At 38.7% G+C, this 22,833-nt stretch overlaps 1 protein-coding gene across 3 annotated transcripts in view; it reads right to left on the bottom strand.

Annotated features, from left to right (window-relative positions):
* DEUP1 (deuterosome assembly protein 1) overlaps positions 1-22,833 on the bottom strand; it is an 88,354-nt gene extending 65,521 nt beyond the window's left edge. For 2 of the 3 annotated variants that reach the window (XM_046637498.1, XM_046637500.1), the window contains exons 1-3: positions 22,729-22,833; positions 21,486-21,558; positions 542-713 (exon numbers count right to left, since the gene is read on the bottom strand). In XM_046637498.1, coding sequence (XP_046493454.1) covers positions 542-713; positions 21,486-21,532 — 219 coding nt within the window. In that variant the 5' untranslated portion in view covers positions 21,533-21,558; positions 22,729-22,833. Of the gene's footprint in view, positions 1-541; positions 714-12,486; positions 12,504-21,485; positions 21,559-22,728 lie in introns of those variants that run through there. The other variant, XM_046637499.1, reaches the window with a different exon arrangement.

The raw sequence follows: 22,833 nt of genomic DNA, 5'->3' as shown, positions 1-22,833 counted from the left end.
CAGCATGGCGGTAAGCAGCCTCAGAGGGGCCAAGGGCACTCCTCTTAAGTGGGTGCCCAGGTAGACACACACACTCCCTGCACCAAATCCTTTTCTCCCTCGTCCTACAATCAAGCCTTGACATTTCACTTCTTTCAGGAAATATTTTTCTAGCAGATTAGAAGAGGCAAATGCTCCTGAATTCTGCCTCGTGCAAAAACACAGCTTTCATGACTATTGCTTTGTTTCTACAGCAGCAAAAGCACTGACATCTTTGCTTGCAAACAATATTCATTTCACATATATACTGAGTGTTTGTTTACTTTTCTAGATGGTGGCTAACACTATATGTCTGCATCAGAAAATTTCTATGGGTTTAGGCTCTGCCTGTCATCTATTTGATAGAACACATTTTAGCACACTATGACAGAATTTCAAGCAACAAATGCTATTGCTGATGCCTGATAAAAAGTATGTGTAATGGAAAACATATTCTGATAGGATAAATACTATTTGTAACAGTTTGAGGAATTAACAATTCATTAACACATATGTTCAGTACCTCTTGACCTTTCTGATCCAAACAAGTTTGTGCATTTGCCAACTCTTGATCCCGAAGATCTAATCGTGTCTCCAAAGCCCGCATCTTCCTTTCCCAATCCAATTTTTTGTTGCTTACCATGATGTCAATTTGTTCCATTAATTCTTGAAGCTCAGCCTCACAAGGAGAAGCTCTGGCAATTACAGAAAATTAAAACACATTTAAAAACAGTGAAATGTGAGGACAAGAAAAACCATTATATTGCTCTGAATAGCTTGATCTTATTTCCTTAAATTGTGCAATTATTTAAATAGGAAGAAGTCCAGAAGCTAGAGGTTAATTTTTAAAATTAAAACTAAAAGCCAATTTCAGAGCTAACAGTCACGTGCTGCGTAACAACGTTTCAGTCAATGATGAACTGCATTTATGATGGTAGTCCTATAAGATTAGCACCATATAGCCTAGGTGTGTAGTTGGCTATACCATCTAGGTTTGTGTAAGTACACTCTATGATGTTTGCACAATGAAAAAATTGCCTAATGATGCATTTCTTGGAGTGTATCCTTGTTAAGTGAAGTATGACGGTACATACATTTAATTTTTTAAAGACATTTTTAAAAGTATAGTTTCTTCATTATATAATGCAATATATTGATAAAGTCACTGCTGAATTTCGCTCCTTAGTGCAGGTGGTAGCATGCGGGTCTCCCTGACCCCAAAATTTTCACTTAGACAAGGGAGCCCTAAAACGAAAACATATTGCGCAGATTAGGTCAGAAATAAGATTGCAACAAAGGAAGTTAGTTAAAAAAATAAAATAACATTTTTAGAGTGAGCTAATTCTAGGGAAAATTCTAATTATGAAAAGTGGTTCAATGCTCTGACATGTAAAAATACACATACCTATGTCTATCGTAACTTGAGGAGGTTTGATGGCAACTAGGACTTCAATTGTGCCTGTCAGGGAAGAAGAGCAAGCCTGGGCTAGGCAGGAGCATTTTCAAGGGTGCTACAGTGCTGCTCCTCCAGGAGTGGAAGTTGGTGTGATCTGGCTGGTGTCTGTCTGGAAGGAATCTGATGAGGCAGGTACGGGCAGCGTAATGTAAGTTTCTAGAAAGTGGGGATACTTTACTCAGATGGGTGGCAATATCTTGGGACTAGGAAGGTCTATTGTGTTTGAAACAAGACCCTTGGCAACAGCTAGAACTACGGCTACTGAGAGTTGGTGAGAAGACAGACTGCTGGGTGCTCCCAGCATAGGTTCCCAAGGACCTGCTATAAATCCATCATTCAGACTGGATAAGCAGGTAGATGTTGAAGCCTCAGACTTCAGCCTAAGGAACACACAAGTGTCCAGATTAGAAAAGCAAGTTATTTCAGTATCCATTCCATGTAATGATGAGGCTTCTAATATATTTGTGTAGCTGGGAGGAAGGCAGGTGTAAAATGACATTTAGTTTCACCAAATCAGAATTTTAGGGTTCATTAAGGCTTATTTAGCATTTTGAAAAATTCTGAGGCCCAGAGAGGTCAAGGTCACATATTAATTAATGGAAGAGCCAGAACTAGATCATAGGTAGCTGCTTCCTATCTAAGCTCCTTCCTACAAACCACACAGCAAAAGACATGGTGTTTTGAATAAGAACTTGCTTGAAAAATATAGTACAAATTAGCGCCATTGCAACAGGGTTAGAAATAGGTATTAGAACTCAAAAGAACTCAGAATTTCCAGAATCACTTTCTAAAATACCCAGAGTCAACCTGAACAAGGATGTCCCTTTGACTGATTTATCCAACAGCAGATTCTTCAGTTTTGATATAAGAGGGGTTTTAAGGACAAAGTGGCATTCTAAAGTCTTCTAGCATTCCTTGGTTAAGGCCCAAAGGCTCTCAATTTTTATTTAAAACCTAAAATAAATCTGAAGAAGGAAGTACTCATTCCTCTATAAATAACTTGATTGGATTTTAATTGGAGTTATGCTGTGGGGAAAAACATAACAAAAAGAATGGTTTTCACACCATTTTCTTTTTCATGACAACATGTATCACCCTTTACTGTAAATACATTTTGGCTATTTTTTTCTGCTAGTGTAAGCTCTGGGAAAAAAAGGACTATATCAGTCTTGCTCATCACCATTTCACCAGAGCTCAGCACAGTGCCCCGGCACATAGCAGATGCTCAATAAATCTTTGAAGAATGAAAAACTGAGTTGTTTTCATTGCTATCTCCTTGGCATATAGGAATTTATCGTGCTAGTGGAATTAAAATATAGACCAAAATAGAGTATGGCATAACGTAAGCTATTGAATAAATATTGTTAAATAAATGAATGCACAGTTTATTTCCTGGTTATGACTATGCTATGCAAAGGTTAGAATGTTAAACTCTCAGGTTGGAAGGACTTTTACGAGTCATCTAGTACAACTAATCATCCAGTGTTTGCATATCTTCCACAAATGTTTCTTAAGAGAATCATCTATCATACCCCACTGATCAGATTCAGCAAGTCTAGGACAGAGCCCAAGATTCTGCATCAGTAACAAAGGTATGTAGTGATTCTGGTGCATGGCAAATTTTGTGATCTGTTTTGCAGTATCACTGCCAAGTATCACATCCAGTCTAGGTCTGAATTCCTCCTTCAGGAGGTAATCACTGTCTATGATGGTATCTAGGTAGCAATGAGTTTTAAAAAGTTCTTCCTCATATTGAAGAATTTTTCATCCCCTAGTCCTAATTTGACCCACTGGGACCATTCAGAACAAATGCCTTTTCAACACACTAGACCTTAAAGTACCCAAATGCAGTTATCAATATGCCAAATACAGTTATAAGTGTACCTCCAGATTCTTCTGAGTCTTCTCAATGTTCAATATTAGAGACTGAACATACAAATAGACAATGGCTGAACATATGATAATAGACTCTGACCCACAACCTCTTCAGAAATAGTCCTAGAATGGTTAGGACTTGGTCAATGACTGACAGCCTCCCTAATTTTTGCCCCTACTTCCGACGCAAGGCCAACTGGGGAAAGCCAAATTTGCTACCCAAACCAATCACATAGGATGCCATGCTTCTAGTTAGCCTGCCTCCTCCAGCTTCCCAATGCCAAGAGCCTCCAATTAGAGCAGAGCTGAACCCTTTTCTTTTGTTCACTGTAAAGCTTTCCCACCTCTCTGCCTGCCTATGAGTCTGCCAAATGCAAGTGATGGTTGCTGACTCCCTTGTTATAGTAAGCTCTGAATAAATAGGCTTCATTTGTTCTCATTTGGGTGGTCTTTGTTTATTTCCACAAATATCTTTATTTCCTTCAATTACTCATAGAGATTTTTTCCCTCCACCTAGTATACTAGTTTCCACTACCTAGTACACTACCTGGAAAGCACTAGACACAGACACAAGATGCATTTGTCAAATGAATGAAAAAGCAAGTGATTATGGTAGATTTTCAGACACTTCATAATCCTGGTGGCTCTCCTCTGAACAAGTTCCTGTTTGTAGATTTCCTCCTTGAAATGCACAACTCAGAACTTTATCATAATACTTCAGGGATGATCTAATCAGCTCAGAGAGGACTTCCACATCTTTGGTTTCAAGTGCTACAAACTTTTATTCAAGCAGGTGAAGATGACCTTAGCTTTGAATTTGGAAGGGGGAAGGGTAAAGCAGTGATATTATATCATTTCACGGAGAGGTTATTCTTATCTAAACACCTTATTTCTTTTTCATGTGTGCTACAAGTAAAGCCATCTATTCGCTATATTGTGCTTGTTTAGTTTTTGGGGGCTGCTCCAAAACAGGGCCTTATTTTTATCCTTATTAAATTTCAGCTTGAGAGTTTCAGCCTCTCAGTGTGGGTCGTCATCACTGGTTCTTTAATGAAGCAAACATTCAGTAAGCAGCTGCTTCCCACTGTGTGAGGAACTGGAAGATAGAGACACAAGACCAATTGCCTGTGCACAGAGAGAGATTTGCAAGGTAGGCAGGTACAATACGAGACTGATGAAGACATGCAGCTCTTTTGGGAATAGAAAGGAAGGGTATTGAATACAGATTTGAACAGGGTGGGCTATCATAGAAGCCTTCCTGAAGCGGTTAACACCTGAGCTTATATTTTAGGATCCTGTTTGTGTCAGAGAATATATTCACCATACCTCCCAGTTTTGTGTCAGCTGCAGATTTGATAAGCATTACTTGTTTTAAATATAAACATATATATATATATGTTTGTAAAACGTCCTGAAGGACAGGATGGAGGACAGAGTCCTATGGCATTCTACTAACAAGCCCTTCAGGGTGATAGTGATCTGTTGATTATTCCTTTTACTATAATCAGATGCTAATCCACTTAATTAATCTTACAATTTTTTTCCCAAAAAAATGTCATGTCATAAAAAAACCTGTAAAATATCATGCCAAAGCCCAAATACAACTCTTTCTATATGTTTCCTCATGCAGCAGCATTTCAGCCCCGTGAACCAAAGCTGGTCTAATAGGCAGGGGTCAGGGTGCACCTAGGCTGAGTCCTGGGGGCACTGCTTCCCCTTCTGAATGCTCACAAACCACTGACAGTCTCTCCCAGAGTCTTACCTAAGATTAAGTCAAACTCAGTTTTACACCAAACTCAGCTTTTTGTCAGATTTAATATCCGCTTTTGAAATTCAATTGTCAATTGAATTTCGATTGTCAATTGTCAATCTTCTAGTATATCTTTGCTTCTTCAGTTTTTCAGAGATAATTAATAGCAGTTCAGCTGTCTCAGTAGCATCAATATTTGCTCCTAAACCTAGTGAAGTTTCAAATAAAATTAAAAAGGCTTATTTAGCCTCCTTCATACAGCTAGGCACTAACATTATTTATATTTTCATTTCTTTCTTTAGTCAAATGCTAACATATGTTAATTACTCTCCTGTACTTCCTCTCATGGATCTTCACAACATCCCATGAAGTAGGTCTTACATTCCAATTTTAGAAAAGTTGATTGAGGAACTAAAAAAGAAAAAGAATCCTCTGAGTCCTCCAGCTTTGGAGACTGAGTGGATTGTGTCTGATATACTACTTAAGACATGCAAACCCTGGCCCTTTGTATTGGGTTTATCCTTGGAAGCAATTCACAAGACAAGGATCCTAGGGTCAGGAAAGAGGTCTGAATGCACTAAGCCAGAAGAGAGGGGGCACACTGAGACTTGCAGGGTGATATACTGTCTGGGGAGCCTAGAGTCAAAATGTCAGCATATCAAATTTGGAGATGAAGAGAGAGCAAAACAGAAAGCTAATGATATAAACGGAGGTAGTAGCTGAGGGAGTTCATCACCACTAGACCTCCCCTACAGGAAATAACGATGCCCTCACACCAGCAACAAAAAGGCAAAGGTCTACAAAGCTCTGAGCAAGGGGATAAGCAGACAGACATAATCAGAAACCTGCAGCTCTCTACCAGAACAGGGAGGCAAAGACTCAATTACAACTTAAAAGAGAAAAGCGAAGAAAGCATCAAAAGTAATGATAAATACTTCAACTTAGCCACAAACTCACAAAATTAAAAACAGAACAATTTGTAACAGCAATTACTCAGAAGGGGAGAGGAAAGGAAAGGAACCTGCTTAGGTTAATAGAGATAAGAGGCTATGAGAAAATGGACTATCTCATCTCCAATACCTTTCATACAATCCTCACAGTAACCAGTAAACAAAAAATCAGAGCAGAGCCACAATTCACAAAAAGCGAGAAAACTGAGAAATCCCCCTCAGGAAACCAACAAAATGAAATAGAAGAAATGCAAAGGAAGAGAAATAGTGGAAACAGAACAACCAGAAAACAAGCAATAAAATGACAGCATTAAGCCCTCAGATAACAATAATCACTCTAAATGTAAATAGACTGAATCCTCCAATCAAAAGACACAGAGTAGCTGGATGGATTCAAAAACAAGACCCAACAACATGCTGCCTCCAGGAAACACATGTCAGCTCCAAAGACAAACACAGGCTTAGAGTGATGGATGGAAGACAACACTTCAAGCTAATGGCCAACGAAAGAAAGCAGGTGTTGCCATACTTTTATCAGATAAAGCAGACTTCAAGTTAAAAAAGATAAAGAGGGGCACTACGTAATGATAAAAGGGACATTCCACCAAGAGGACATAATGCTTATTAATATATATGCACCTAACACGGGGGCACCAAAGTACATATAGAAATTATTAATAGACCTATAGGGTTAAAATTAACAGCAACACAATAATGGTAGGGGACATCAACACCCCACTTACTTCAATGGACAGATCATCTGGGCAAAAATTCAATAAGGAAATAGTAGATTTAAATGAAACACTTGATGAGATGCACTTAACAGATATGTAGAGAGCATTCCACCCAACAACAGAAGAATATGCATTCTTCTCAAGTGCCCATGGAACATTCTCAGAGATAGACCATATGTTGGGTAACAAGGCAAGCCTCAATAAATTTAAGAGGATTGAAATCATTCCAACCATTTTTTTTCTGACCACAATGCTATGAAGCTAGAAATCAACCATAAGAACAAAAGTGGGAAACTCAGAAACATGTGGAGACTAAACAACATACTATTGAACAAACATTGGATCACTGAAGAAATCAAAGGTGAAATTAAAAATAACTGGAGACAAATGAAAATGAAAATACAACATACCAACTCTTATGGGACGCAGCAAAAGTGGTCCTAAGAGGGAAATTCATAGCAATACAGGCCCACCTCAACAAGCAAGAAAAATCTCAAATAAGTAATCTTAAAACGCACCTAACAGAGCTAGAAAAAGAAGAACAGAAGCCCAAAGTCAGCAGAAGGATGGAAATAATAAAAATCAGAGCAGAAATAAAGGAAATAGAGACTAAAAAAACAGTAGAAAGGATTAATGAAACTAAGAGCTGATTCTTTGAGAAGATAAATAAAATTGACAAACTCTTAGTCAGACTCACCAAGAAAAAAAGAGAGAAGGCTCAAATAAGTAAAATGAGAATTGAAAGAGGAGAAATTACAACAGACATTGCAGAAATACAAAGGATTATAAGAGAATACTATGAAAAACTATATGCCCACAAATTCAATAACCTAGAAGAAATAGATGAATTCCTAGACTCATATAACCTCCCAAAACTAAATCAAGAAGAAATAGAGAATCTGAACAGACCTATCACAAATACAGAGATTGAAACAGTAATCAAAAATCTTCCAACAAACAAAAGTCCAGGACCAGATGGGTTCTCTGGAGAATTCTACCAAACATTCAAAGAAAACTTAGAACCTATCCTTCTCAAACTATTCCGAAAACTGAAGACGACAGAATGCTTCCTAACTCATTCTATGAGGCCAACATTACCCTGATACCAAAACCAGAGAAAGACTACAGGAAGAAGGAAAACTACAGGCAAATATCACTGATGAACTTAGATGCAAAAATCCTCAACAAAATATTGGCGAACCGAAACTGCAATACATTAAAAGAATTGTACACCACGATCAAGTGGGATTCATTCCAGAGACTCAAGGATGGTTCAACATCTGCAAATCAACCAATGTGATACACCACATTAACAAAATGAGGAATAAGAATCACATGATCATCTCAATATAAGCAGAGAAAGCATTTGACAGGATCCAACATCCATTTATGATAAAAACTCTGAATGAAATGGTTATAGAAGGACAGTACCTCAACATAATAAAGACCAAATATGACAAACCCACAGCCAACATCATAGTCAATGGTGAAAAAATGAAAGCCATCCCCCTGAGAACAGGAACAAGACAAGGGTGCCCACTCTCACCACTCCTATTCAACATAGCACTGGAGGTATTGGCCAGAGCAATTAGGCATGAAAAAGAAATAAAAGGAATCCAAATGGGAAATGAAGAAGTGAAACTTTCACTATTTGCAGATGATATGATTTTATATATAGAAAACCCTAAAGAATCCACCATAAAACTATCAGAAATAATCAACAACTACAGCAAAATTTCAGGGTACAAAATCAATTTAAAAAAATCAGTTGCATTCCTATACACTAACAATGAACTAGCAGAAAAAGAAATCAAGAATACAATCTCATTTACAATCACAACAAAAAGAATAAAATACCTTGGAATAAACTTAACCAAAGAGGTGAAAGACCTGTACACTGAAAACTATAAGACATTATTGAAAAGAAATGGAAAGATAGTCCATGTTCATGGGTCGGAAGAATAAACATAGTTAAAATGTCCATATTACTTAAAGAAATTTACAGATTCAATGCAATCCCAATCAAAATCCCAATGACATTTTTCACAGAAATAGAACAAAGAATCCAAAAATTTATATGGAACAACAAAGACCCCAGATAGCCAAAGCAATCCTGAAAGAGAGAAAAAAAAAAAAGCTGGAGGCATCACAATCCCTGACTTCAAGACATACTACAAAGTTACGGTAATCAAAACAGCATGGTACTGGCACACAAACAAACAGATCAATGGATCAGAACTGAAAGCCCAGAAATAAAACCACGCATCTATGGACAGTTAATCTTCTAAAAAGCTTCTGCAAAGCAAAGGAAACCATGAACAAAATGAAAAGACAACCCACCAACTGGGAGAAAATATTTGCAAATCATTTATCATACAAGGGGTTGATCTCCAAAGTATATAAAGAACTCACACAACTCAACAAAAAACAAACAAACAACCCGATCAAAAAATGGGCAGAGGATATGAACAGACATTTTTCCAAGGAAGATATACAGATGGCCAACAGACATATGAAAAGATCCTCAACATCCCTAATCATTAGAGAAATGCAAATCAAAACCACAATGAAACTTACACCAAACTACAAACTTACACCAGTCAGAATGGCTATATTTACCGAGACAAAAAACAACAAATGTTGGAGAGGATGTGGAGAAAAGGGAACACTCATACACATCTGGTGGGAATGCAAACTGGTGCAGTCACTATGGAAAACAGTACAGAGATTCCTCAAAAAACTAAAAATAGAAATACCATATGACCCAGCTATCCCACTATTGGGTATCTACACAAACAACTTGAAATCAACAATCCAAAGTAACATGCACCCCTATGTTTGTTACAGCACTATTCACAATAGCCAAGACATGGAAACAATCCAAGTGCCCATCAACTGATGATTGGATAAAGAAGATGTGGTATATATATATATACAATGGAATACTACTCAACCATAAAAAAAGACAAAATCATCCCACTTGCAACAACATGGATGGACCTGGAGGATATTATGCTAAGTGAAATGAGCCAGACTGAGAAAGACAAACAGCACATGATTTCACTCGTATGTGGAATATAAACAAACACATGGACAAAGAAAACAGTTCAGTGGTTACCAGGGGAAGGAGGGTGGTGGGTGAGCACACAGGGTGAAGGGGAGCACTTGTGTGATGACAGATAAGAAATAAGGTACAACTGAAATTTCATAATGATGTCAACTATTACGAACTCAATAAAAAATTTTTAAAAAGGAGTTAGTACAGAGTACATTCTGATCTTATTCCTGTTTCTAAAGAGAATAACCATAATGTTTCTCCATTAAGTATAATGTTAGCTCCAGGTTTTAAACATGTACTCTTTGTCACACTAAGAAAGAAACACTCCAAACATAAAAATACATAAAGTAAAATCAAAAATAAAACTACCATATGATCAAGCAATCCCACTTCTGGGTATTTATCCAAAGAAAAAGAAAACACTAAAAAAGACATCTGCATCCCTACGTTCACTGCAGCATTATTTACAACAGCCAAGATATGGAAACAACCTAAGTGTCCATTGATGGATGAATGGATAAAGAAGTTATGGTGTATACATACAATGGAATATTATTCAACTACAAAAAGGAATGAAATCTTGCCATTTATGACAACATGTATGGACCTTGAGAGTATTAGGCTAAGTGAAATAAGTCAGACAAAGAAAGACAAATACCATAGGATCTCTCTTATATGTGGAATCTAAAAAATATGTGTGTGTGTGTGTGTGTGTGTGTGTAAACCCAACTCACAGACATAGAGAACAGATTGGTAGTGGTTGCCAGAGGCAGGGGTCAGGGGAGTGAGAGAAATGGGTGAACTGCTTTTTCTCTTTAGCTTAAAAAATGATAAATATAATTTCACTTTTCTGTAGTGACTCACAGACCCTATTCTGCACATCAAGTACTGTCCCACCATAAATAGAACCAAACAGGAGGGACTCCAGGAGAGATGCTAGAACCCACTTTTGCAGACATGTCTGTGATGTCAGCCTGCTCTTTAGTCGATTATCCCTCCCTTAAAACAATAAAGTGAAAGCTATATTACTTTATGACTTTTAGGTCATAGTTTCACGATTGCCCTTGTTCAAAATTAATTATTGAATTATAGCTAAAAATAGCTTTTCTTCAGGCACTTTCCTAGTTGTCCAAAAAATCTTATTTACTGTCATTAGTGTTTGCTGACTCAGCAGCATTACAATGCCTATTTGACTGCATATTTGAACTGGTGGCTCATATTCAGTCCGATCTTCTCTCTCATTTGCAATAAGCTTAACGTTGGGATATGGAGGAGATCTAAATCCCATTATTCCAAAGAAAGATGCTTAAATGTACGTATTAAGGCCCTATTTTAAAGTCTTCATCATAATCATCAGAGAAAGACCTTCATAGAAATAAAATGCAACATCATAACTTCCAAGTCTCTATCAATATTTTATCAGAATTCAAATATACAAATTTAAAATCTCACTTTTTTATGTTCTAAAAAGAATGGGAAATCTGTTAAAATATCAACATTACAGATAAACTTTTTCTACAATAACTATTCACATTCTGAGTGACATCTTGGTTTACAGATTGAATGTGGTAAGAAGACAGTGAAATATCAGCAAGCATTAACCCTCTATTCAGGGTGATTTTCACAATTATCTAGAAACATAAATAACTTCACTATCCTCATAAACTTATATACATGAAATATTGTTTCATGTTAATACATAGAAACAAATGACACAATTAATAATAAACAAATGTTTATGTACACATGTATTAGCTTGGATTCTATAAGCCAATCTCTAGGACAATTAAAATTCCCTCTCGCCAAAAGGTCTATTTGATGAGAGGCTGCAATGTTACTACATGTGAGGATAGGTATTTTTCTATTTAAAACTAGAGCCAGCTATTTCACTGGATCCTAACAGTGAAGAATTAGGAAAACTGATAAAATTTGTTTTTCCAATGCTAGGAAACTAAGAAATATACCATTTCCTGAACGTTGGAAATTTCTAATGAACCTTCCAATGCCAGCTTATTCTGACAACGTCCAAATCTGTATCTGCAGCCTGAGCTTCTGAGCTCCAGCCTTCTATATCCAACTACCTATTCATCATTGACATTCCCAATGGGCATCAGTAGGCATCTCAAACTTCACATGTTCAAAACACAGTGCTTGACTCCCTGCACCACAAGCCTGCTCCCACTCAAGTCCACTCCACCTCTTTAATTGGCACCACTGCTACAGTTGCTCAAGATAAAAGCCGTTCATGATCTTAGATTTGTGTTTCCCTCAAACCCCAAAATAACAGCACTATTTGCACTGCTTCCAATATATATCCTAAATTCTGACCACTTACCACCATATCCAGTGATAAAACCCTGGGCTGAGTCATCTTCATCACTTATCTGCTTCCATTCTTATCTCCCATGTGGCTAATTGTCTACCCAACATCCACCCTTCTTTCTTCCATACTGACAGAGCTCCAATGTAATTCAGAGTGGAAATGTGTCCAGCTAAAAACCACAACTACATTTTCCAGTCTCCTCTGGGCACGGTCATGTAAAAAAAAATCTGGCCTATGAAACCTAAGTGGAAGTTGCCATGAAGCTATTTAAAAAAGGGCCACAGCAGGTGCTGTTGGTGTCCTACATATCCCTCACACTTACCACTTCAGGGCACTTGGCCTGATTTCCAGTAGACAGAACTTGCATTTCTTTGCCTGAGTGTTTTCTCTTGCCACTGGAATCCTCTTTGTCACCTGCATGATAGACCAGGAGTGACAGGGAACTGAAACTCTCCTAGGAGCAACCTTCAACCAATGACAGTCAGTTATTGGTGTATAAATGCTCACTCTCTCCTTGGATGGGATAACTCTGAGGGGTGTGATTATACTGGGTTCCAGAGTCCCCCATCAGGATTTCGCTACAGTCACCCTCAGTGGTAAGTGGCTTGATAACCTGCCCTTCCCTGTTTCATTTCCCCATTCCTAAAGGTGGTAGGCTGAAAAATGGCCCCCAAAGATATCAGGTCTGAACTCCTGGAACCTGTAAACCCAAATAAAATGCTGGCACGTACTCTTTTGTTTTTACCCATTATGCTTCCTCTGCTACTTTCATGGAAGGCAGATGTGATGCTGGAAGTGGTTCAGCCATCTTGCAACCATAAGGTGACCACAAACAATGAAGCCACACACTGAGGGGGATGAAGCAGAAAGAGACATCTAGACCTGTCTATACAGCTAATTATTTGACATCTTCACTTGGATGTACAACAGGCATGTCAAACCAAGCTTGCATTTTCTCCAGTCTCTCTCCTTTTAATCAATGACAATCTTATCCTTCCAACCGGTTGGCCAGAAGCCCTTGGATCATCCTTTGCTCATCTCCTTCTTGCACACCCCACACCCAATCCATGATCTCTAAGTATTGCCAGCTCTTCTGTCAAAATACACCCATTTGTCACTATTTCTGTCTCTACCATCCCTTCTTTCCTTCCTTCCTTTCAGAATCACTCACTGAATTCCTACAATCACTCAGCTCTGTGCTAACATTTCAGGATCTACTTTCAAAGTTTGACATATCAGGGTTTTACCCCAGGTCCACTTCACTTTACTTCTTCGTCAGAGAAACAAGAAACTTGAACTTGTCAAACTTGATTACTCTGGAGAACAGTAGGTGTGGGTGGGTGAGGATAAAGTGTGATGGAGGGAAAATAATGGAATACAGTCTGGGCCATTCAGATAGCAAGAGAATCAATCAAATTAAAAAGAATTTTCAATGTGCAAAAAGAATACATTACTATAATTTAAACTACCAATACGTATTGAGTTACATTAGAATGTTTTTACAATCTATAATTAAAACTGTATTCAACTCATAAAAAACGGGGAAGTAAAGTTGTGATTATGAATTCATGTCTCAGAAGGAAAAGACCCTAAAGTTTAAGAAAGATGTGCACACAGAAGAGTATTGCTTTAAATGATTTTTCTGAATTCAGATGTGAAAAGTTATGTTTTAATTTTCATCTGCCTTGGCTATTTGAAAATATGACTTTCATGGCAGATAAAAAAAAATTGGCAGATCACGTAGCAGTACCTAGACTTTTAGGAAGGATTTGACAAGATTCTATGAACGAGATCAATTGCTAAGAAATAAGTCACAGAATAAAAGTAGAGTAAATGATTCAGCAGAGAAAAATGAGACTTTTGGTTGAAGATGGGTGAACAGACACATTTTGCTCCATTTCCAAATCCTACTAAAATAAAGCAAAGGGATATTTTTAACCTGCAAGGTTAAACCTATAAGGACAAAAATAATAGGAGCTGGCAGTGGAGAAAGTCAAGAAGCAACCCACTAGGTATTTCTGGAAGTAGAGGGTAAATACTGGCAGCCCAACTCTTACCCTCCAAGCAGGAGAACTTAGAAGTGAGTTCTCTGGAATCTGATCAGCCTGAGGCAGAAGACTGAAAGAGACTAGCCTGACGACCATACAGTGAAGACCCCTGGCAACAAGCCCCGCACATGTCCACTGGAGCTTCCTGTCAGCTTCTGACTCCTCTACTCTTGCAAAGGAGCAAGCGAAGTCAAGGGATCACAGACCTTCGAGGAAAACAGTTCACATAACCAGGTCAAATACAAACAGAAAGACATTTTTTGAAGAAAACTAAGCAGAAAGAAGAAAACTTCAAAAAATTTACAATTAAGATAGGATTCATTCACTCCAGGAAAAACAAAACATGTGGGAAAGAGAAAGTAATCATGCTATACTATATGGCTCAGAGGTGAAGAGTATTTATAAAGTCACAACAAGGCAAACAGAATATTGATGCAACAAAAATTGTGGTATATCGGGAGGAAGGAAGAATAGCAAGTGTGAGTGTGTGAGAGTGAGAGTGTGTGTGTGTGTGTGTGGTGGGTATGAGGTGGTGGAGGCATGAAAAATAACCATTGTGATCATCAATAGATAATGCCTAAAACTGAAAAATCAAGAAATAGCAATAGAAGTATGTTATGCAGAGATATAGAGATAAATACCAATAGAATCAGCTAAAAGAATTGAAAGTGCTTGCCTCCGGGGAGTAAACTGGGGAAGGAACAAGAGATTGCTGCTTTTTGGTAACAGTGATAAAGAACCAAATGACTTTTTAAACTACATGCACGTGTAACTAAGTTAAGAAAGATCTGGATAAATGTTCTTTTTCAGTTCGAAAAGATATTTTAAAGAAGTAATCCATCATATGTGCACCCACTTATACAAGGACAATGACATTTTTGAAAACAACACTCCAGAATTCATACATTTTGGGACTCTATGTATGTGTTTCATTGACCTTAGCCTTGCTCAATGCATTTGTGGAATTCCTACTTAGAAATAACCTTCAGAGTTAAGTTTATTAAACATAAGCTTTAACAGTCTTAAGTATATTAGACTGCATAACACCTTGGCTGGTGGCTATGCCGAGTCCTCAGGGAGTTGCAGCTGTGCTGTAGTTAGTGGCCAGATTTCTCTGGAAAACTGAAGAGATTTCTCTTTCAAGTAGCAGAGGCTAGGAGAAAGGTGGGGCTGTGGAGCAGTTGTTGGGGTTTGGGAAGAAGCACAAATTGAAGGATGTGGAGAAATACATCAGAGCCACACCCACAGGATGACTACTTGTGAAGGAGCTGATATAAGGAGCAAGAGATAATTGCAAACACATCTTATTCATATTTTTAATAAGAGTCAAGAGTTTATTGCATTGATAAAACAAAAGCAATTTACTGTGTAAAAGGAACAATGAAATAAACATTAAAAAGAAGAAGTTCTTGGAAATAAATACATGGTTGCCAATACTAAAGATCTCAAAAAACAGAACATAATCAAGGGTGAAATAAAAATGAGAAAACTCAAGAAATTCCTCCAGAACATAGAGCAAAAAAGACCATGATGGAAATTATGAGAGTACAGAAGAAGATACAGGCATTCTAGGAGATGAGAATGAAACAAGATAGTGGAGGATTATTAATCAAAGAAATAGAAGAAAATCTCACTGAGTGGAAGAGATTGAATCTTCAGAGCAAAAGTCTTCACCAAATGCTGTAAAGTATCATTGAGAAAGGATCCATACCTAGAAAGCTATCCTGAAAAGTTTGTAATTCCAAGGATAAAAAGAAATCCTACAAGCCTCTGGACATTTATAAAAAGAAAGAAAAAAATCTTGAAAGAGAAAGAGGGGATGAGACTGACACTGAATTTTCCATCTACAACACTCAATTCTACAAGACAATGAGTAATACTACAGAGTCCCTGGATAAGAGTAAATGTAGATATTTGGATATGTAAAAAGTTAATAAGTATAGCACCCATGTTAATTTTTATGAAAAAATTCAGTCAAATCAAAAATACATTACAAAATTTTTAAAAATTAAGAACAATGACGATTTTGTATATAAATAATACTAGTAGGCAATGCAATCAAACACAGCTATTAAAAAAGGACTTAAAAGAAGAATAAAATAATAATTCACATTATCCTATATGTAATAATTTATATATAAATTAATAGCAATCAGGAACTAGAAATCCAGATTATTTCTTGGGGGTGGGATAAGGGAATGGGGAAGCAAAGACAGTACTAAAGGTTAAGTCTTATGAGGGTTGAGGGAAGTCAAAGTTACAGTTAAAATTCAGGATGCTAAAAGAGAAACTCAAATTTAAAATGTTCATAAAAAATGTAAATTAACAACTTAAGAAATAGGATGGAGAACTTATAAGATGAAAAAGAACACTAGATCAGACTAGCAAATGTTGGGAGCACAAAAAGGGTCAAACCTTAATATATTAATGATCATAAAATCCTCTTTATAATGGCAAAGACTCTCCAACTGACGTATATATATTTTAATCTAACCATATTTACAAGAGGCACCATATGACATAAAAAAGATTGGAAACAAGGGTATGAGATCATAGGAAATATATATTGGTCTCTGCCCCTGGTTCCTTGTACAGGGCTCCTAAAACCCATGTAATTTCCTGGATGATAAGAACACCGGCAGCATCTCTTATTCTAATATTGGTCTTTGACTCCAGTTCCTGACACAGGGCTCCTGAAACCCCTGTAATTTCCTGGGGGATAGAAGTGTCTTCTGTTTTAATGAGGTGACTCTGGATGGGCTCCTGGATGAGGGGGCTGGTCACAGGAAAGACCAAGTCATGATTAGAAGCTTGGAATTTTCAGGCTCACTGCCCATTCTCTTGTGAAAGGAGAAGGGCTGAAAATGGAGTTAATGATTGATTACGTCTACATGATGAAGCCTCCATAAAAATCCCAAAAGTACAGGGTTTCAAGAGCTTCTAGGTTGGTGAACACGTGGAGGTGCTGGGAGAGTGGTACGCCTGGACAGGGCCATGAAGCTCTGCACCCCTTTCCACATACCTCACCCTACACGTCTCTTCCATTTGGATCTTCATCTGCATCCTTTATCATATACTTTAATAAACTGATAAACAGTGTTTCCCTGAGTTCTGTGAGCTGCTTTAGCAAATTAATCGAATACAAGGAGGGGGTGGTTGGAATCTCAGATCTACAGCCAGTTGGTCAGAAACACAGGTGACAACCTAGATTTGCAACTGGCATTTGAAGTGGAGGGGGCAGTCTTGTGGGACTGAGGCCTTAACCTGTGGGATCTGATGCTGTCTCTGGGTAGACAGTGTCCGAATTGAGTTAAATTGTAGGACACGCAGCTGGTATCACAGAGAATTGCTTGGTGGGGGAAAAACCATCACACATTTGGTGCCTAGAAGTGTCGGAAGTGAAGCGTTCTCTGTGAAGGTAAGGGAGACACGCAGGGAAGAAAGACACAGTAGGGAGGAATGGAGTTTTTGCTTCTATAGGAAGGAAAAGACTGAGTTTTTTTCCTTTACAAAGGGGATGGACAAGGATATTACAGACTAAAGTAAATCAAAAAGAAAGTGGAGTTGGCAATATCGGTATCAGGCAAAGTAGAATTCAAACAAAAAAACATTAACTTAGACTTGTGAGACATTTTATAAAGCTAAATCATATAATATACCAAGAAGACATAACATCCATGAACCTCAATACACTGAGCAACAGAACACTGAAATATGTACAACAAAAACTGCTTGAAACACACGAAGAATGGGACAAAACCACAATTATTGTAAAGATCTTTCTTAAAATTTGACAGATCAAATAGAAAAAAAGTAAGGTTAACAATGGACTTGAAAAACATAATTTAAACATAATAATAACAATTAAAAGGTTTGATTATATATGCATAACTTTTTTAACCTTTACTTAACCAGTAGAGAATATATATTTGTTTTCAAATGCTCAAAGGACATTTATAAAAGTTGATCACGCAATAGATCACAAGAATAATCTTAATGAAACCGAAATATCATATAGGCTATATTCTATGACGACGGTGGTAGGGGGATTAGACAGTAATAATAAAAATATAATTAACCACCTCCGGAAGTTACCTCTCCTAAGTATCTCGTGAGTTGAAGAGGCAATCAAAGTTGAAACAGACTATTTAGAAAATGAGAGTGGAACACTAGCCCTATGGCCTGCAGCAAAGCTGTGCTCAGGAGGAACTCTGGCTTTAAATGCTTTTATTATCTAAAGAAATTATGAAATCCAGAAATCATGGAAATAACTGATCATATTTTTCAATTCAAAAATCAGAAGAACAAGATAAGTAAATTAAATCATAAAAGGACAAATTAATAAGATGAAATTCATGAATACGAAAAAAACAAAGCAAAATCTAGACATGGTTCTCTTTAAAAGGCCAATAAAATTGATCATTTACTCATTCTATAATTATTTATGTTCTGGGCACACACTCTAAAAACAAATAAAAAGGACAAACTCACTTAAATACGACTGTTTTGATTAGAAGGAGTTTGGGTTGATTATTATGGCACAAATACAAACACCTATAATTGGGAGAAATCATAGATAAATTAAAATCAAACCCTGTTATAACCCAGATGTCAGAGAATCATGATTCACGCACATTATAAACATTCTGTGTAAAAGCTCCCACCTCAGGCCTGTGCACGTGCTGTTCCTGCTGTCTGGAACTCTCTTCACCCAGATATGATCTCTGTTCCGATGCCGCCTTACCAGGAAATCCTTATTTGATGACCCATTCACACGCTATTCCTCCCATCCTTAGCCCGCTTTTCTTCATATAACCACATAAAACATGTTCATATCTCACACTAATGTATAAGGCCCCTGGAGGAATGGTCTCTATTTTGTTCACTGCTGTCTCCCTGGTGCTTAGACCAATGAATGGCTCATAGTAGACTCTAGATAAATATTTATTAAAGGAAGGTTGCTCCACAAAACATTACTGTGTACGTAGGTGACACGGTTTGATAAGCTGCATAACACATCCCTGATGAATGAGGTTTTACTGTCTTTATGCTACTGATCTTTACATTTTTCTCAATAGCACGTGGGACAGAGGGAAAGCCAACCTGGCTCTCCATGCTTTGGAGACCCCAGTAGACAACGTCTGGTTCCACGCCTGCTGTGATGAGCAGAGCAGTTCCTCACGGAAACCTCCAGTAATTCTCATTCACTTCTGGTTTGTCATTATGGTGTTCCCGAACAAGCTCTGTGGTTCCCTACTAAATACTGAGTTCTTCAAGGTCTGTTTCTTAATGATCTGTGTATGAGCCATAGAGCTTAGTGTTGTACCTGGCATACATTCAATACGCCATACTTTTTCCCAAAAGAATGAATGAAGAGAAATAGCAGTCTCCATTGCCTCAGATTTGCAGGAGTGAAGCGATAGCTGGTACCCAAGCTTTGGGTTCAAGACCTTCAATCTGCACCTTAGCTCTTGGTGCCATCATCACACCAGGGACCTAACTCCTTCTCAATCCAGAATCCCAACCTGGCTCTGCTATGGATACTAGGCAGGCTCCTCCCGGCATCTCACTGCCATCCACTCAGGGATTGGAGCCAGACATATGTGAATTCAAATCCTACCTCCCCCGCTAACCAGTTGTATATTTTGGGGCAAGTTCCTGTGTTATTTCTCTTTCTTTCTACCTTTCTGAACTCTATGTGGCAGAGGCTGCTAGTCCACCAATATCCATTCTTTCTTTTATTACAGAATTTCTAAGCTTTAGCTGGCCATATGGCTACGCAGTTACAGACCATATTTCCCAGGCTTCCTTGCAGCTACCTGTAGTTCTAGGATTAAATTCTGGCCAATGGGAAGTGAACAGAAGTGAGGCCTGCTACTTCCAGGTCATACTACTAAAAGGAAAGTCTTATGCCCTCCTCTTGCCCTTCCCTTTTCCCTCTGGCAGGAGCACAGTCATGGTAGTGGGAGCCCAAGCAATCACTTTGGGTCGAGAGCTGTAAATCATGTAGGGAGGATGGCAGAGCTGCCCTACCAGTCCTGGTCTGCTTATCTCTGAACTTGTACATCAAACAGAAATAAACTTCAATCTTAGTAAACCACTGTATTTTGGGGTCTCTTTGTTACAAGAGCTTAGACTGTAATTACTATGCTCCATTTTCTTAGTTGTAAAATGAGAATGCTACCTAGCAGGGCTGTTGTGAGGAGGGGCACGCAGTAGGAGCTAAAAAAGTGATCACTATTGTTATCCAGACTTGTGTAGCTTTCCTTTAGCCTGGTGTCAAAGTCATGGTCCAAGCAGAATAACTGAAAGTCACAGTCAAGATTAGACACAATAGTACCACCCCTTCCCATAGTCCCTACCCCCGGCCCCCCAGTTCTGGGGTCAGCCTATGGCTAGTCGGCTAATGCAACAGGAAGAGAAACCTCTGTGGAGCTTCTGGCAGGGAAGGGGTGGGCACAGATGTTTGTGAAAAGGAATTTAATTTTTGACAATGGCAAACGTTATACAAATTCTATTCCCCACCTCTTCATGAAACTTTTGGTTAAATATCCAGTTCTTGCTGCTGTTTGAGGAGCTACATCTGTTTTGAGGCTATGCTTAAGTGTTGAGTTCAGCCTTAAGGGCAAGTGTGGAGGGAAGCTTGAGACGCTCCACGCAGCAAGAAAGGAGCCGGCTGGCTAGGAGCTGCTGCACTGTGGAAGCCCAAGAGCACGTGAGGTCTGGGTGGGCACCCACTGCCCTACAACACTGAAAAACTCACTGAAAGTTGGAAAATGGTTATTTTCGAGTGTAGATCCATAGTTAAAATTGGAAAGATTTAACCCCATGACCGAGTAGTTAAAGTTCCACGTGCTCTGCTTCGCTGGCTAGGGTTTGTGGGTTCAAATCCTGGGCTTGGACCTACTCCACTCATTGGCCGTGCTGTGGAGGCATCCCATATACAAAGGTAGAGGAGGACTGGCACAGATGTTAGCTCAGGGCTAATCTTCCTCAAGCAAAAACAAAAAAAAAAAAAAGAAGAAGAAAGAAAAAAAAGAGGAAGATGGGCAATGGATGTCAGCTCAGGGTGAATCCTCCTCAAATAAAAAAAAAAAATTGGAAAGATTCACACTATAGATTCTTGATCAGTCATTTGAATTTCCACCCACCCTCCTCACCAAAAATAATTAGCACATCCTATTAATACTAAATTTCAAAGTTCATGTATCATCAGGGAGTTTTTGGCATAGTTAAGTATCAACTCATTAAACAGAAATTTCTCAGCACTTACCCCACTGTATTTTGGGCTTGTTTCTCCATGTCAAGAAACTGCTGCATCTGGTTTATGTTTCTTTATTTTTAATCTGTTAGGGGGAAAAATGATCTATATTCCTTAAATGCTTACATTTATTAATCTATAAAGCAAGGAAATTCTGCTATTGGCAAACAATGTAGTATGAGTTTTTCTAGTGGAGTAGATCTTGGTTCTACAAAATGTAGGAATTTGGGGCTTTTTTTTTTTTTTTGTAGTGCCCCCATGCACTTATGACATTGGCGTAGCAATGAGTCGAGATATGGGGTACTGACTGAAAAGAGCATTCATTCACTCCCTACTGAACAACAGCTTGGTGCCAGGTACTTTGCAAAGTGCTCAATATATGAGATGAGAAAAACGCAATTCCTCTTCAATAGGTGTTCCAGCTAAACGTTCTCAAACTTTCGTTTCTGTGGATCCCCAAAAAGTTTGCCTTTATCTGAATAAATTCTTTCTTTGGCCCTTTCTGGGTTTTGTTGGGATGAATATACCATGATGTTTAGGATAAAAAGGCTAAGAATTGCCTAAAAATGGAAACCTTACAATTCTTCAATGGCTCTGGGGGCACCTGCTGATGTTTTTGACAAAATAAGGATGTTGCCTGCCTAAAGTAAAAAGAAAAAAGTTTTTCCCAGCAACAGTTTTAATTAAAAGATAATCTATGAGGATAAATGATCATAGTATTGAAAAGGACTTCAACTCTTCTGAATCACTGAATAAAAGTCAGTTAAATAGCATTTAAGATGGTAGAAAGGAGGAGAGAGACTCCTGAGCTCAAGTCACTTCCAAAGTAAAGGAATTTAACACAGACTCGAATTGTGTGCGGAGCGGAGGGGCGAGGAGTGGGGACAGGGAAGGAAAATTTGACCAGAACGGACAGATGAATAAATTGATTTTGTAGGTTCTCAAATCCTTCACTTTAACCTCAGGGAAACTGAGGCACAGGCAAGGTAGCTGACTCGCCCAAGGCCACACATGTAGAACTTAGACCTGTTAACTTTAGGGAGACTCTCTGCTCTGGCTTCTGCAAGAACTATCCTAGCATCCTGGCTCTGTCGATCCGCCGCGCGCCCCAGGCCCCGACCCCGCGCACGGCTCAAGCCCAGCCCCGCGGAGCAGCCCCCCCGGGGGTCCCCCATCCTCTGAGGCAAGCCCGCCCGGTGAGGGGCGAGGACCAGGGCCAGGGGTGAGGCGGGGCTCTGGAGGCCGGGGGGGTTACCTGCGCCGCGCAGCGCCGCGCTCTCCCGCGAGGTCTGCAGCCCCAGAGCAGGGACGCCGGGTCCCCGGCAGCCCGGCCCGCCCCCGAGGCCCCGCCGCCCGCCGC

The sequence above is a fragment of the Equus quagga genome, chromosome 14 (genome assembly GCF_021613505.1).
Source record: "Equus quagga isolate Etosha38 chromosome 14, UCLA_HA_Equagga_1.0, whole genome shotgun sequence".
In the NCBI taxonomy this organism is placed as follows: Eukaryota; Metazoa; Chordata; class Mammalia; order Perissodactyla; family Equidae; genus Equus; species Equus quagga.
This window is presented reverse-complemented; position numbering and strand designations above follow the sequence as displayed.